This window comes from Sarcophilus harrisii, chromosome 4 (assembly GCF_902635505.1).
Source record: "Sarcophilus harrisii chromosome 4, mSarHar1.11, whole genome shotgun sequence".
NCBI classification, from domain to species: domain Eukaryota; kingdom Metazoa; phylum Chordata; class Mammalia; order Dasyuromorphia; family Dasyuridae; genus Sarcophilus; species Sarcophilus harrisii.
Window position 1 is genome coordinate 89,743,693 of NC_045429.1, and position 15,021 is coordinate 89,758,713.

Here is a 15,021-nt window from a genome sequence, read left to right on the forward strand (position 1 = left end):
TATTATAACTAACAAAAGTTCACCCAAGGACAGCAAGGCAAACCAAGTGTGCAGTGCCACAAAGGGGAAAGTGCCTTCTGTATTTTGAGAGTAATGTCCTGTTCTGCATCCTATTGGGACTACTCTCTTATCAGCTATTTCTCTGGTATGTCTATATCAGATGGTTTGGTTGCAGAGCATGCTGACTTGCTTTTCAGTGAATGATTAATGATTTCTGTGGGGTTTGGGCTAGGACAAGTTTGGCCTGAAGTGGGCTAGAGCTGGGGCAATGATTAAAATCCATCACTATGTGGGCAGAGAGAAGGGAAGAGAAAGAAGAAAAGAGAAGAGGAGAAGGAAAGAGAAAAGAAAAGATACTGAAAGAAAAGAAAACGAGTTACATTTCCAATTGTCCAGTTCCAGTTGGATCCCCAGTGGGGCAGTTCCCATTCAAAGAGGTTGTTGTTTTTCCTTCTTTCTTGAAAAGGATCATGACATCAGGAAATGATGCCATGACATGAGAGTGAATGGATTTAAGTGAGGGAGGGCTGTGCGAAGTCACCAACCTCACTTTCTCTTCAGAGCCATCTGGATCCAATGGCAACATATAGATGAGGATGACTGGAGATGGTGCTCTCTTGGTATGATTACCAAGCCAAATCCCTTACTAAGCTATTTTCATATTTTTTCCCAAAATTACTTTTCTGTGTTTTTGCAAAGTGATATTGCTCATAATCTTCTGCCATTTTCTTCTGTACCGCTTTACTAATGGATTTATAATCTAAAGCAGTATTACTCTTGGTTGCCATATTTCCTTCCTTGGCAAAGGATTTAAATGTTTTCTTGTCTGCAGAAATTCCTGGCCTGTTTTTTTGAGAGGTTTGGGGTTTGCTTTTTGGCCTTCTGTTTGTAGCAGCTGTTTCTTATTGGTTAAAATTTTCTAGTAAAATGGTAGTAATCAGAAACAACATGTTTTCTTTATTCACTTTCTATTTTTTAGTGTGAACATCTTGTTTAAGTAAATTTGGTTGGAACTGTTTTAATTGAAAACAATACTTTCTTATTTTATCTTTTATTTTAATCTGTTGCTGATTTTGATCATTGCTTCAACCTATTAATAATCTGATTATATCTAGTTGATTATGCAATACTCCTAAACCCGTAATCAAGTCATTTCCTCTCTCTATTAAGAGAGTCACTTTGATTTTGTGTGTGTGTGTGTGTGTGTGTGTGTGTGTTGTGTGTGTGTGTGTGTGTGAGAGAGAGAGAGAGAGACAGAGACAGAGAAAGAGAGAGACAGAGAGAAAGAGAGAGACAGAGAGACAGCAAGACAGAGAGACAGAAAGACAGAGACAGAAGGAAGGAAGAAGAAAGGGAGGAAGGGAGGGAGAGAGAGATATTGTTTCTCACATTAGGTACTTTCGGTTTTCTTTTTTAAAATTATTTTAAAATTTATTTTTCCAAGGTAATTGGGATTAAGAGAATTGCCCAGGGTCACATAGCTAAGAAATATTAAATGTCTGAGTCTGGGTTTGAATTCAGGTTTTCCTTATTTTAGGACCAATGCTCTATCCACTGTGTCATGTAGCTGCCCCTTACTTTCTGTTTTCTTGAAGAAAATTTCATGATTTCCAGAGGTAAGACTTAAAAATAATCTACAAACATTTGGTGTCTTTCATTTCTCAATATCAAACCACATATTCCAGCACATACTCCTGTTCCTATCTTCAAATTTAAATGACTAGATATCAAAGTACATGTTGACCTGACTTCAATACTATTTTCAAGACTTTAAAAAAAAATTCTCTCCATTTTTATTTTCCACAATGACACTTAACAATGTGATTCCCTTTATAGAAATGTTTCCTTGTGAACATCATGAACTTTATAAGGCAAGATAACAGTACCCCATGAGATAATCTTTTGTTTGCTTTGAATTCATGATAAAACCAACTGCAACAAGACTTAAAGAAAAAAAAAACTTTTCTAGGAAGCACTTGCTAATTATCTTTAACTTAGTTTTAGTTTCTTTCTAGAAGTCTTCTGGCTTCATTCTGGAGTATTGAAAGAAAACCACACATTTGGTTTGAGGGCTTACTGAGTCCTTTTAAGGGCTACTTATTCACCTTTGGTGTCCACCTGTCACTCAACTTTCATATGTGGCTCCAAGAAACTGTAGCATGTACAGTAGCCTTAGTAAAACTGTTTCAGCAAATTGTCTAGGCTAAACTGAGAGTAATCAAAAGATCTCAAACCCATTGGTGAGTTAGGGGGATGTCTATCCCAAGTAAGTGAAGACTCCCTCCAATGGATTGGGTAAATGAGGACAATTTGTTCCAGCTGTCGTGGAGGTAGCTAAATTGATGCTGTGGAGCTCTTAGAAATTGGCCAGACCTCAAAGACACCAATATCAAACTATTGCATCTTGGGAAATTGCTGCTGATTCTGAGTTTTGTCTTGCCAGTGGACTTAGTGAAACACTTCCTCACTTAAATCCAATTAATATTTGAATCAATATATCACTCTGTGATGCCATTATTTCTCTTCAAAAAAGGAAAGATGACAACAATAAGAAAATTGAAAATTATTTAGTCTGGTTAAAATCAGTAATATTTTTTAAATTCCTTTTTAAAGGGCAAGAAAATAATATCATTTTAGTATTTGTTTTTTGCTTATGCTGATTAAAGGACTGACTTTTGTTTATTTCAAATTTTTGTATTGATCCTATCTCATTTAGGATTTAGAAATCAGCAAGATTGGTTGGTCCTTCAGATGGCAATAGAAATATATGGAAAGAATAAGGGAGACAATAAATTCAAGGAAGAGACTATATAATAAGGGTAGATTAGTCCCTATAGCCTCAAATGTCCATTTACTAGTTTTATCAGAAAAGAGATAGGTAACAGATCTGAATATATTAGAGGATAAATAATTGTTATCTTTGACAATTATTCAACCAACAATACATATTCGGCACCAGATAGTCAAAATGATTTTTTAAAATGAGTAAAATATCAATTATGTAAAGATGTTATTTATAATTACATCTGAATACAGTGATTAAGCACCCTCTGAAATCTTGTACATAATCTGAATCCCTAAATTGGCTTTGTTTCCTATTCTCTTTTTCTCTTTAGTTGAAAACTATTACAAAAATAAAGTCATTTTACATTACTTATATTACTTACTTCATCTTGTATATCCAGGATTTATTATGTCTACCAAGTAATCTTCATTCCAAATCAAACAGAATAACCTATTTATAATCAAAAACTACCTTGTCAAATTTTAGCAGTACTATGTTACATGACTTATTTTGATCCTCTAGAAATATTTAAAATGACCAGTAGATGGCAAACTTTACTGCAAGCAAGTAATTCAGTAGAAAACTAAATTGGTCTGAAAGTCTCAAATAGACTTCACATTCTATTAAAATTTACAACTACATATGTGATTCACAAGTGAGAGCCTGAACTAAAACACTCCATTGTGATTTCCCTGGTAAATGAATACCAGTTAGAATTTTTAAACGACTTTTTCAAGACCTGGATTTGTATTTTTGGCAGAGTCAAAAGCATTTACTTTTTTTTAAACCATTAATATCATTAATAATAACTATCTGGAGAGTTTAGCCCTAAGCCTCCAGGGAATGATATGATGGTCCATTTTTTTAATTGTTAAAAATAGCATTGTCTGTGACTATCCGGTTAGTTCATTTTCAGGTTATGAAAGTCCATGACTATTTAACCCAGGTCTCTTTCTCATATCTCACTCATCCCAATCACATCTTGAAAATACATAATTTTGTCCACAAGAGGGACTGAGCAAAACAGTATGGATAGTCACAATCAGAGCTGGAAAAAGTATTTCAGAGTGTATGGCCTACTGACAGAATTGAGGAATCGATAGCAATTAGGAAGTGTAATGCAATGTAGCTGAGATAACTGGAATACGAGTGATCCACAGAGGGGGAAATTGACTTACATATCATCCTTCTTTGGAATCTATTGGCATTAGTTACTTTGTAAGTGATAGACAAAATCTTTCTCTGGCTTACAGTGGTTCTATAGCTGATGATTATGAGCTTACTCTGGACATTGTTCTGACAGGCCTTTTCTATCTCATGCATACCCAATAATCTATCCTTAACACATCAATAGGTATCATTCCAGGAAAAAGATGCTACCTTTTCTGAAAATTTTTTATATGAAAATAAACATAAGGGAGAGATTTTTAATTGTTTCTTATAATTCACATAAAAGGAATGTCTTGTCACAGTACCCAATATCACAAGAAGAAAAGTCTCCACTTACTGTATTTACCCCCAAAATATTTTTGATTATGGACCTTTCTTTTTTTTTTTAATTATTTTAATGAAAAGCAGTATCATCAACTGCCTTTAGATTTCTTTGATTTTGAGGGAGAGGTTTTAATTGGGAACTGTGATTTCATCTATGTAGACCATTCATTTGTAACTAGTTGTTTGCATATTCTTCCCCCCTTTCCAATGTGAGCACCTTGAGAATAAAGACCATGTTATTTTCCTTTCTTTGTATCTCTACTACATAGCACGATATCTGGCACAAAGTCAGCACTTAATAAATTAAAGCTTTTTGACTGACTGACTAAATTATTCTCTTAGACAGTTTCCTGGAACATACACATACCCATACAGCTAGGATATGTCAGTGAGAGAGGTAAAACTTGAACCCAGGAATTAGTGTCTCCAAGGCCAAGTGGATAGAGATCCACTCTGTGTTTATTCCTAGAAGGGAATAGAAATAACAGAATTACAATAATATGATGAATTTGCATGTACAGAACAGTTTTTCACTGAGGTAATTGAGCAGCCAAATAAGAAATTATCCAAATATTTTATTTTAATTTAATTGTAACCTTTAGAATTGGAAGAAATCCAAGTTCATTGGTTGGAACAAGTCAAATCCTATTGTACAGATGAGAAAATTGAAGCTATGGCAAGTTTAGTGTCTTGCCAAAAGCCATACAGGTAGTCGTTGTATATATTATGTGTATATATATATATATATATATATATATATATATATATATATACATGTAGTCAGTGTACACATTATATATGAAAATTTCTTGAGGCTAAGGATTGATTTTTATATTTGCATTTCTAGTGCAAAAATTTCACCTATAACAGTGGTTGGCACATAGCAGGCACTAAATACATTCTTTACTTATTAATAAAAACTGGAATTTGAACAAACTTTTTGAATCCACTATAAACAACATTCTTAAGAAAAGACTGGGTATTTCAGATTAATGGAAAGAGGGTTAGATTTGGAGGTTCACTTGAAGGAAGAGCTAAGTTAAAATTCTATTTTTTATATTTCCCAGCTGTCATTATAGATAAGTTATTTAATCTCTACAAGTTTCATTTTTCTCATCTGTTAATTGGTGATAATATTTAAGTCAGAACAAATATGAGCTGCAAATGAAATAATATTTTAAAAGTGCAGATTTTAAAGCACTATATAAATGTCAATTATCACAAAAGTACTATGATTTTTGTTTATATCTGAAAACATTTTATGCATATATTCTTTTTTTTGAGGAGGAATTTTTTTTCGTTATAGCTTTTTATTTACAAAATATATGCATGGGTAATTTTTCAGCACTGATAATTGCAAAACCTTTTGTTCCAACTTTTCCCTCCTTCCTCCAGATGGATGTATTGATCAATACATGTTAAATATGTTAAAGTATAAGTTAAATACAATATATGTATACATGTCCATACAGTTATTTTGCTGTACAAAAAGAATCAGACTTTGAAATAGTGTACAATTAGCCTGTGAAGGAAATCAAAAAATATGCATATGTTCTTAAAGATGTATGAGTTGAGATCATATTATTATTTTCCTGGAGAATATTACTACCATAATTTAAGACTAAAAGCATAGGTTCAGAAAATAGGGTAGTAAATTAAAAAAGTATGGTAAAAGAGTAACAGCCATCTTCACTATTTTGTATGTGTGTGTGTGTGTGTGTGTGTGTGTGTCCAGTGACATAGAAGAAATTCCTTGGCTATCATCAGGATGTGCTAGTAAAGGTTTAACAACTATCCCCCATCCCCAAAGTACTTTTTGACATGCTTTTAAATGAATCTGCATTATTCACATTTTCTCTGTGACCTTACGGCTAAACAATCAACAAAACAATAAATCAAGCCCACATTTGTAGCTTTGCATATTTTAGAGGAGTAAATACTCCCACTGAAAACTTAACAATAGCTTCTCCCAAACTGGTATGAACTGGGTCCATCATACCCTTGAATACAATCACTGGGATTTTTAACCTTTTAGACACATGCCTATTTAAACTAATTTCTTTCCTTTAAGTTTTTAGATATTGTTTGTTCAGGTTTCTTTAAGACCATATTTATATTCACAATGGAAAGAGCTGGTTTCTGAATTTATTATTTCATATTCCTGCCTTTATGTATTCACTCAGTCCATGCCTAGAATACTAGCCCTACTCCCCACCCCATCTCTACCTTTCAGAATTCATATCTGCTTTCAAAACTCAGCTCAAATGTTAGTTACCTCCTCCATGAAGGCTTCTCTAATGCAATCCTGACCCTTGTTAAATATTCTCTACTGCCTCAATTTTCCTTGTGCTAGTTATTCTCTGTACCTCCAGTAAAATGACTCAGTGAGAGAAGGAATGGCTTAGTGGGTATCTTTTGATATCTATCACATATCACAGTACTTTGCCATAGTAGGTGCTTAAAAATCATTAATACATTTCAGATTAATTTTTTCTTTTGACCACTTTTTGCTGCCCATTGACGGGACAGTAGAAATCATGCTGCCAGACTTCTGAGGTTTTATCATCATTATGGAGGCATCAAATCTTCCTCTGATACTCCATTTTAAAGATTTTAGTTGACACAGTTAAGACTCAATCTGACATTATTTTTCCATAGGCAAAGAGATATTTGTGGCAAGTTAGGTCCAGTTATTTGGGTAATTCAGGTCAAAGAATTACCATTAAGGGGAAGAGAAGAAATCATACTTCTTTAAAATTCCTCTTTTTGGTTAGATTAAAACTTCAGTTTTTTTTTTTGTTTGTTTTTTTTTTTTTTTTTTTTTTTTTTGGTAACATAGATGCAGTTTTTTGGGAGGAAAGATCCATTTTTCCTTTCCATTATACAATTAAAGTACATATCATTTTCTGTCTATTGCTTAATGGAAATTTTCTTTACAGGCCTAAAGGTTTTCTATGGGCTTGGAAAGCAGCAGCTTAAGAATTTCCAATTGTCATACCAAAAAGTGGTTACTAAATTAGGTGAAGCTCTCAGTTCAAATATATGGAAAATTCTGCAGTATTTTTTTATGGTTCAAATAACATCTGATAGTATTTAGAGGAAAAACAAACAAAACCTTATAATTTGCAATGGAAAATAGCATTACTCTGATATATTTAGCTATGTATTTTCAACCGGAACATAAGCACTTTAAATATTGATGTAAATATTTTAGACAGTATTTCTACCCTTAGTTCTTTCTTGTTTCCTTTTTTGAAATTTTAAATGTTCCTTTTTTTTAAATGACTAATCCATGATAAATATTGAGAAGCCATTAAAAGGTATCCATTAATAGATCATGTAAAATTTATAGATCTAGAATTTAAAGGTTTTTATTTAACTGAGCAACAGTCTTGTGTGAAGTGGATATTATTACTGTTCTCATTTTTGGAAATAGATTATATAGTTGAAGGTTAGTGAGGTTAAGGGACTTGCCTGGGGTTACACATCTCTTATCAAGGAGGAGTCAAACCCTGAAATTTCCAAATCCATATTTGGAACTTTGTCTCCTAGGCCTTCTGCCTTTTTTGTCAAATTGCAAATCAAGGATTATTTTCCCCCAGTGAATAAAACTCATTGCTGGAGCCTTGTGTTAGGAATGCTACAGTTCCCAAAAATCTTAATGTGATCAAATGGAGCCCTTTCAGAAAATCATACAAATGCCAAATTAATAAAAAATACTTTTCCTTTCAGTCTAAAAACAAAACTGAGTAACAGTCAGTATTAAGGAGCATGGTTCTAAATGAAAATTGATGAAAATTAGGTTTTTTTTTATCCTATCTATTAGGGATTTTTGGTTTGGAGTAGGATTAACAATGTTAGTAATGATAATGATAATGATATATATGCCTATGGATTGTAACTTAAAGTCTTCAGCAGTTTCCTGAGAATAATGAAAACTTAAATGATTTACCCATAGTTTATAGGATTATAGATTTAGAGATTAAAAGAACCATCAAGTCCAACTTCCACATTTTACAAATGAAGAAATTTAAACAGAATTTAAGATGTCAGTCAATAAATGTTAATTAAATACTTACTATGCTTACTAGTGATAAGTACCCGACATAGTGCTAATCTCAGAGTAAAAGATGGAATGGAATGGAGAAAGATTTGCCAAGGGTTATAAAGCTAGAAAGTGTTTGAGGCAGAAGTTGAACCTAAATATTCCTGATTGCAGATCCAGCTCTCTATACACTATGGCACACAGAGCCTCCACAATAATAATGACTCATGCAGATAACATTAAAAAGTGGTGAGCCTAGAATATTAGTCAAATTTCATATCAGTAAATTAAACATCAATTTCATTTTCAATTAGATAATCGAGTTAGAAGTGACCAGATATATTTTGAGCAAAGAAATATATTTTGAGAACCACAAATTTTGTTTCTGCCCCAATTTAAACTTACCATCCCATCTTAATCTGCCATAAAAGAATGTGAATTTCAAAATCTTAAGCTTATATTATCATTAAACCAGTTCTATGTACTCAAATAATATGGTTATTTCATAGTTCAGTTGTTCTTATATCAAAGAAAATTAGCAGAAAGGTAAGAATTTCTCAAGATAATTTTTATTAGGAAATTTTGATTTACCAAATTAATTTAGCTTATGAATTTCTAAATCTAAAGTACTTATTAGCTTATATGCAGTTTTACGAGAATTTTTTTATGCTTTTCTCAAGTATCTGAATATTTACCTATCATTTTGTGTTTTTTTTTTCCCTTGCAGAATCCTTTTGCATTGGAAATGACACTGGATGCCTCTCAGATCCTTGTCTAACCAATTCTACATGTGATAATGTTGGTAAGGACAATACTTGCCGTTGTTCCGGCACAACTGAAAACATGGGAGAAGATTGCATTAAAAAGTTAATTTCATGTTCTTCCAAGCCTTGTAAACGAAATGGAATTTGTTTTGACCTGGATACTGAACCTGGCTTTCTCTGCCGTTGTCCACCAGGATATGGTGGGAAAACCTGTGAAATCACTTTTAGGTCTTGTGTCCCAGGCTTTTGCAGACATGGAGGTATTTGCCACCATGGCACCTCTGGCCCTTTCTGTGACTGTGCCGATGGGTTTATTGGAAAACACTGTGAGACTGATTTCAATGAGTGTGGTTCCAACCCTTGTCGCAATGGAGCTGTGTGCCAGGATGGAATCAATGGTTATTCCTGTTACTGTGTCCCTGGATATCAAGGACGATATTGTGAACGAGAAGTAGATGAATGTGTTTCAGAACCCTGCAAAAATGGGGCTAAATGTCACAACAGAGTTGGGAGGTACATCTGTGAGTGTCCACCAGAATTTATTGGTAAGTTTCATTGCATCTAAGATATTTTTCACTATGGATATAGAAAGTAATGAGGATAATAATTTATGTCCTAACCATTTATTCTTTAATGATAAAGTTGATCAAATTTTCAGTTAGAATTAGTTACTACATGGAAATGAGCTTTTGGGTTACCAAATTGAATACTGTTGAATGGTAAGTATTTTTATTTTCCATTTCTATGTTGTATATTAATCTTTTGATACTTCTTTCTCTTAATCAACAAACATTTATTGTGTGCTTTCTATGTGCCAAAGACAGACACAAATACAGTCTCTATTCACAGGAGGTCATATTTTAAAACAGAGGACAACCAGATAGATACAATGCAGATGGGAGGTAATGTCAGAGGAAAGGGGAAGGGGTAATGAGAAAGATGAAATTTAAACTGAATCTTTATGGAAGAAAAGGATAGCAAGAGATCTACAGGTAAAGGGAGAAGAGTATGGCAGGCACTGAATCTGGAGGTGGAGTGTTATGTAAGAGAAATAACAAGCAGGGCAATATTACTGGATTATAGAGTATGTGGAGAGGGATAAATTATAAGACAATTGAGAAAGTAGGAAGGATGAAGGTTGTGAAGGCCTTTAAAAACCAAAGAGGATGTAAAGGTTTAGCATAGCTCTTATGGTGAATGGGATGGTGACATATTAAAAGGTATTATAAAGCATAATACCTTTATTATAAGGTATAAAGTATAAAATATAAGTATACTTTTAAGAAGTATAAAAGGATTGTTTCACTGCAATGACCCAGTTTAAATTACATAACAAATTCATAATGAATACAAGTAATATGGTTTTATGGTTTTATCTAGCTTTGTTCAGCACATCAGCAAGAACAAAAACAGTAGATGGTAGAGGCAATCCAAGGCATAATTAGTGATAGGAAATGGAAACAAGGGACTTGAATATAGAATTTGGTGCAGAGATGAACAGCTTCCTTAAAGGATTGAGATATAGAATGGAAGGTATGGCCAGTGCAGGTTTGATGGTTTGAGAAAGAATTGAGGAATGGACTGAGTGATGATCATAGTGAGGACAAAGAACAGGATTAGGGGTTATAAAGTCAGAGGAAAAGACAGAATTATTAATTTTGTGACCTCCTTAAAGTAGATATCTGTCCATTGATGCAGATAATAATTCTTTACCTCTCATTCTGGAAAATTTTTTCACAAAAAGTATGCCCAACATGATTATGGCCTTCCTCTAGTTTCCTTGATACTTCATGGATACCAATAGAAAACATAGCTTTGACTATCTGACTATGATAGGCTCTTCTCTTAAGTATTCTGATATAGCTGAGCTGGGTAAACTTTTTTTTTAAAACATATTTCCATATTTGACAGGTTGTGGAAGAAAAATCAGACCACAAAGGGGAAAAAAAACACAAGAAAGAAAAAGCAAAACAAACAAACAAACTATGAAAATACTATGCTTTGATCCACATTCAGTCTCCATAGTTCTCTCCCTGGATGCAGATGGCAGTTTCTATCCCAAATCCATTGGAATTGTCTTAGATCACCACATTGCTGAGAAGAGTCAAGTCCATCACAGTTGAATCATTACATAATCCTGCTGTCATTGTGCACAATGTTCTCCTAGCTCTGATCACTTCAGTCAACATCAATTTATGTAATTTTATGAAATGAGCTTTGAGCTGGGTAAACTTGAGCCACAACCAGTGGACCTGGTTTGTCTCACTTCTCCAAAGGCTAACTTCTGCTGCTTCACAAATAGCAAAGCACTTATATTCTGACTGCACCCTCTAATTCTTCTCTCAGGTCCTATCAAGGAATAGTATCATGCAAAATAGTGGGTTCCTCCTCCCAAAGTACTTATTAATTGGATTGTGATGGAGATGTTGAAAGAACCTAATATTTAAAAGTGAATTTACTGTTGAATGGATTAGTTCATTTTTTCATGCCATGTGATTAAACAGACTACTGTGATAAACTTTTATAAATACATATATTCTTCCTCAAAATAGCTCTATGGTAATTTTGCTATAAAATACATGATTAAGTTTATACTTGATTAGTTAGGAATTAGTTAGGAATTCATATTCCTTGACCCTTCCCAACATTATGAAGACCAAATACCAACTTACATAAGCATTTCATGATGATTATCTTGCTTCCTCTTATCTATTAAATGTTTCATTATTATATGATTAGGGTGCCTATCTATCTATTATATTCAAACCCCCTTCTCTTCCTCACTAAGTTGTTTTTCCTTTCATATCTTTTCAGAAAACTCACCATTTCTTATTTCTACACTTTTGTACTATATGATACATTCCACTCACTACACTATAATTCCATCTTTTCTTCTTTCTAGAGCCACCTGTCGCATTAAATCCCATCTCTCTTATTTACTTCTGTTTTCTTAGAATTTCAACTTTTCTTTTCTTCCAACTCTTTCATTATTATCCTCACAGTCTATAAAACAACCATAATCATTATCATTTCTACATTTTACAGAATTTATACTAGAACCCTCTATTGTTGTTTATAATATGATTTTCATTAACCCATTGTATTAGAAAATATAGTCTCATGATTATAACATATTATAACATATAATTTATTCCCTGAGACTCTTTATGATTATTTTGTTGGTGTGACATGAATTTTTTGCAATAGAAAGCAGTCTATGATTACTGAAAACACTTGAATTTCTCAAATACAATCCCACCCTTCCTCCTATTTACTTGTAGGTCATTTTCATTGCCCATTTGCAAGATATAGACATTGGTAAACCAACTCCCAACAGCATATTTTACTCTGCTTATCTTTTTAACATCAGTATTCTTTCAGTGATGTCTTATAGCTACAAATGGAAGGACACTACAAGTTTTATAGACTCCAAGTTATGGGTAACCCAAATGGAAATAAGCAGGCTACAAATATATCTGATGGTGATTTTTAGTGGATCAACTGCAAGATTTAGAATTCAACTCTTAGCTATGTTTAGATAAGTCAGTTACCTTTCCAGCAATGCATTTTCTTTGTCTATGTAGTGAGAGTGATAACACTGGTAGTACTTACCTCACAGGGCTTTTATGAGGCTCATAAGCACATTCTTTAGCTCTGTGAAAATCTTAGTTGATAATCGCATAAAAGGCATCACTGAGGACATATTTGTAATGTATGGGCTTCAAAAAGTTAATAATTGTGTCCATTAGTTCATTCAACCAAGTATATATTGGGCATGAGTTACATAACTCATGCTACGTGCTCAAAATCCCACCCATAAGAATAAGGAGAAAAATTTTTTACACTTTCTTATTGATTTGACTGAAGTAAAAAAATATATATATCTTCAACAAGATTTTTTTTTCCTTTACCACTTCTTAACATATCACAATATGTCTTTGCTGAGTTGAAAAGTATTTACAAAGTACTTTATAAGTAATCAAGGGGTTAGAAAAAGAAAATAGAATGTAGATTGTACTCTTGAGGAGCTTATAATCTTTTTATCTTTTAATTTTGTTCTCCATATTTCCTGAATGAATGTGACTAGTATATCATGCTTCTTTCTCTTTAATTTTGTAATAGAATTACTTTGCTATCTCCCACTCTCATTTGGTGAAATTAGAGAAGGGAATTAATTGTGTGTAGTCTGTGTAATCATAATATTTTTGTTTGATGCTAAACACACTGAACCTATGAATAGTCTGAGTAGCTTGTCAAGATTTGCATAAAAGCAGGAGCATTCCCCAACATAGTGCTCTTGTGATAATCCTGGTATCTACCATTCCAGGACCTGTGAGATCTCAGAGGCCTAACTAATTTTGGCACTATGGTTGGATTTTACAAACTACACCCAGAAAAAGTAGCATGAAATACATTATCAAATCCTGGACATTGTAAGAACAGTCCTGGTGAGTTGATTCTTGAGGAAAGGAAGAGAAATAATTTAGTAACTTCATATTTTAGTTAATTATTCTTTTCAGTTTAGTTTTTCTGTGTGCCCTCTCATGTTGTCATTGTCCTTGGGCAGAGTTTTAATTTCTTCTTTCTGGTTATAGAGCTACACTCATTTTATGTTCACATCATTTGAAGTAGTATGTGGTACTTAAAATGATGAGAAGTCAAATTCTAAAAAAAAGTTTAAAAATAACTAAGTAACTAAGGGAAAGGCCCTGTACACATGACTGCAATTGAATTAGACCAGACTAAAACATTTATTCATATTCAGTTTCCTTTTTAAAAAAATATATTTTGCTGATGTAGTTTTGTTTTTATATCACCTTCAATTCCAAACAAATCCTTCCTCTCTTTCCTCCTAGAGAATTATAATAAAGAAAAAAATGAGGCAGTGTGGGAGGGGAAACAATTAAGCAAAACAAACTAATATGTCAAAAAAATGTCTGACATCTATAGTGTTACATGTCCATAATCCTCTCCCCTCCACCCTGTCAAAGAGGGAAGAAAGGTACCTTTCAACGTTTCTTCTTTAGGTCTAAACCTAATTTTTTCTTATTATTTACCAGCAGTTGATTTCATTGTTTTGTTGTCCTTTCCATTTATATTATTGGAATTACTGTGAAGATTGGTTTTTGGTTTTCTGCTTATTTTCCATGCTTTTCTGTATTCCTCCCATTAATGGTTTCTCTTAGCACTAATATTACATTTCATTTATCAACTATAACTTTTTAACCAATCAATGAATCCTTAATCAATGAATAGTGTTTCTACATTGTTTCTAGATTTTTACTACTACAGATAGTGCTGCTATAAATATTTTCGTCTTCTTTTTTTTTTAATATTGACCTATTAGAAAGTATACATAGCTGTGAAATTTATGGGTTAAAGGATATGAATATTTTAGTCCCTTTCTTTGAATTATTTTGAACATATTCAATATAATTTTTTTAAAAATTGATAGCACCAACTACTCTTTCTCTTCTTTCTCCCTCCCTCCTACCCTTCTTAGTTTTTCTCCTATTTGTCAAAATACTATTTCAATCTCATTCAATGATTTATTTCCTTTCTCCTGCCTGGTAAGCATGAATATACCTCAAAGCTCTGCCCTTTTCCCTTTTCTGTTTTTCCTTAAATTCCCTCCCTCAGTGAACTTCTCCACTCCCATGATCTGTTATGATCATTCTTATCCATATGACTCCAGAATTTAGTCCTAATTTGCCTGTTGAGTTCATTTTTGCTTTCCTACCTATCTACTAGTAGCCAGAGATAGCTGCCTCTGTGCCCAGCTAATAACATAGACTCAATCTCTAAATTCAAATTTAACCACAAACTTGTCTTTATTACAAATTCATCTTTATTGCTTGGTGATATGATAATTTCTATCACTCAAACTTAAACCCTCTAAGAAATCTATGATTTTTATCTCCCTAACCTCCCAC

General features: G+C 33.1%; 1 protein-coding gene across 1 annotated transcript in view; it reads left to right on the forward strand.

The window, feature by feature from the left end:
- CRB1 (crumbs cell polarity complex component 1) overlaps nt 1-15,021 on the forward strand; it is a 263,746-nt gene that overhangs the window by 116,212 nt on the left and 132,513 nt on the right. Inside the window, exon 2 of the mRNA XM_031937087.1 lies at nt 9,052-9,633. Within this exon, the coding sequence (XP_031792947.1) occupies nt 9,052-9,633 (582 nt within the window). The remainder of the gene's footprint in view (nt 1-9,051; nt 9,634-15,021) is intronic.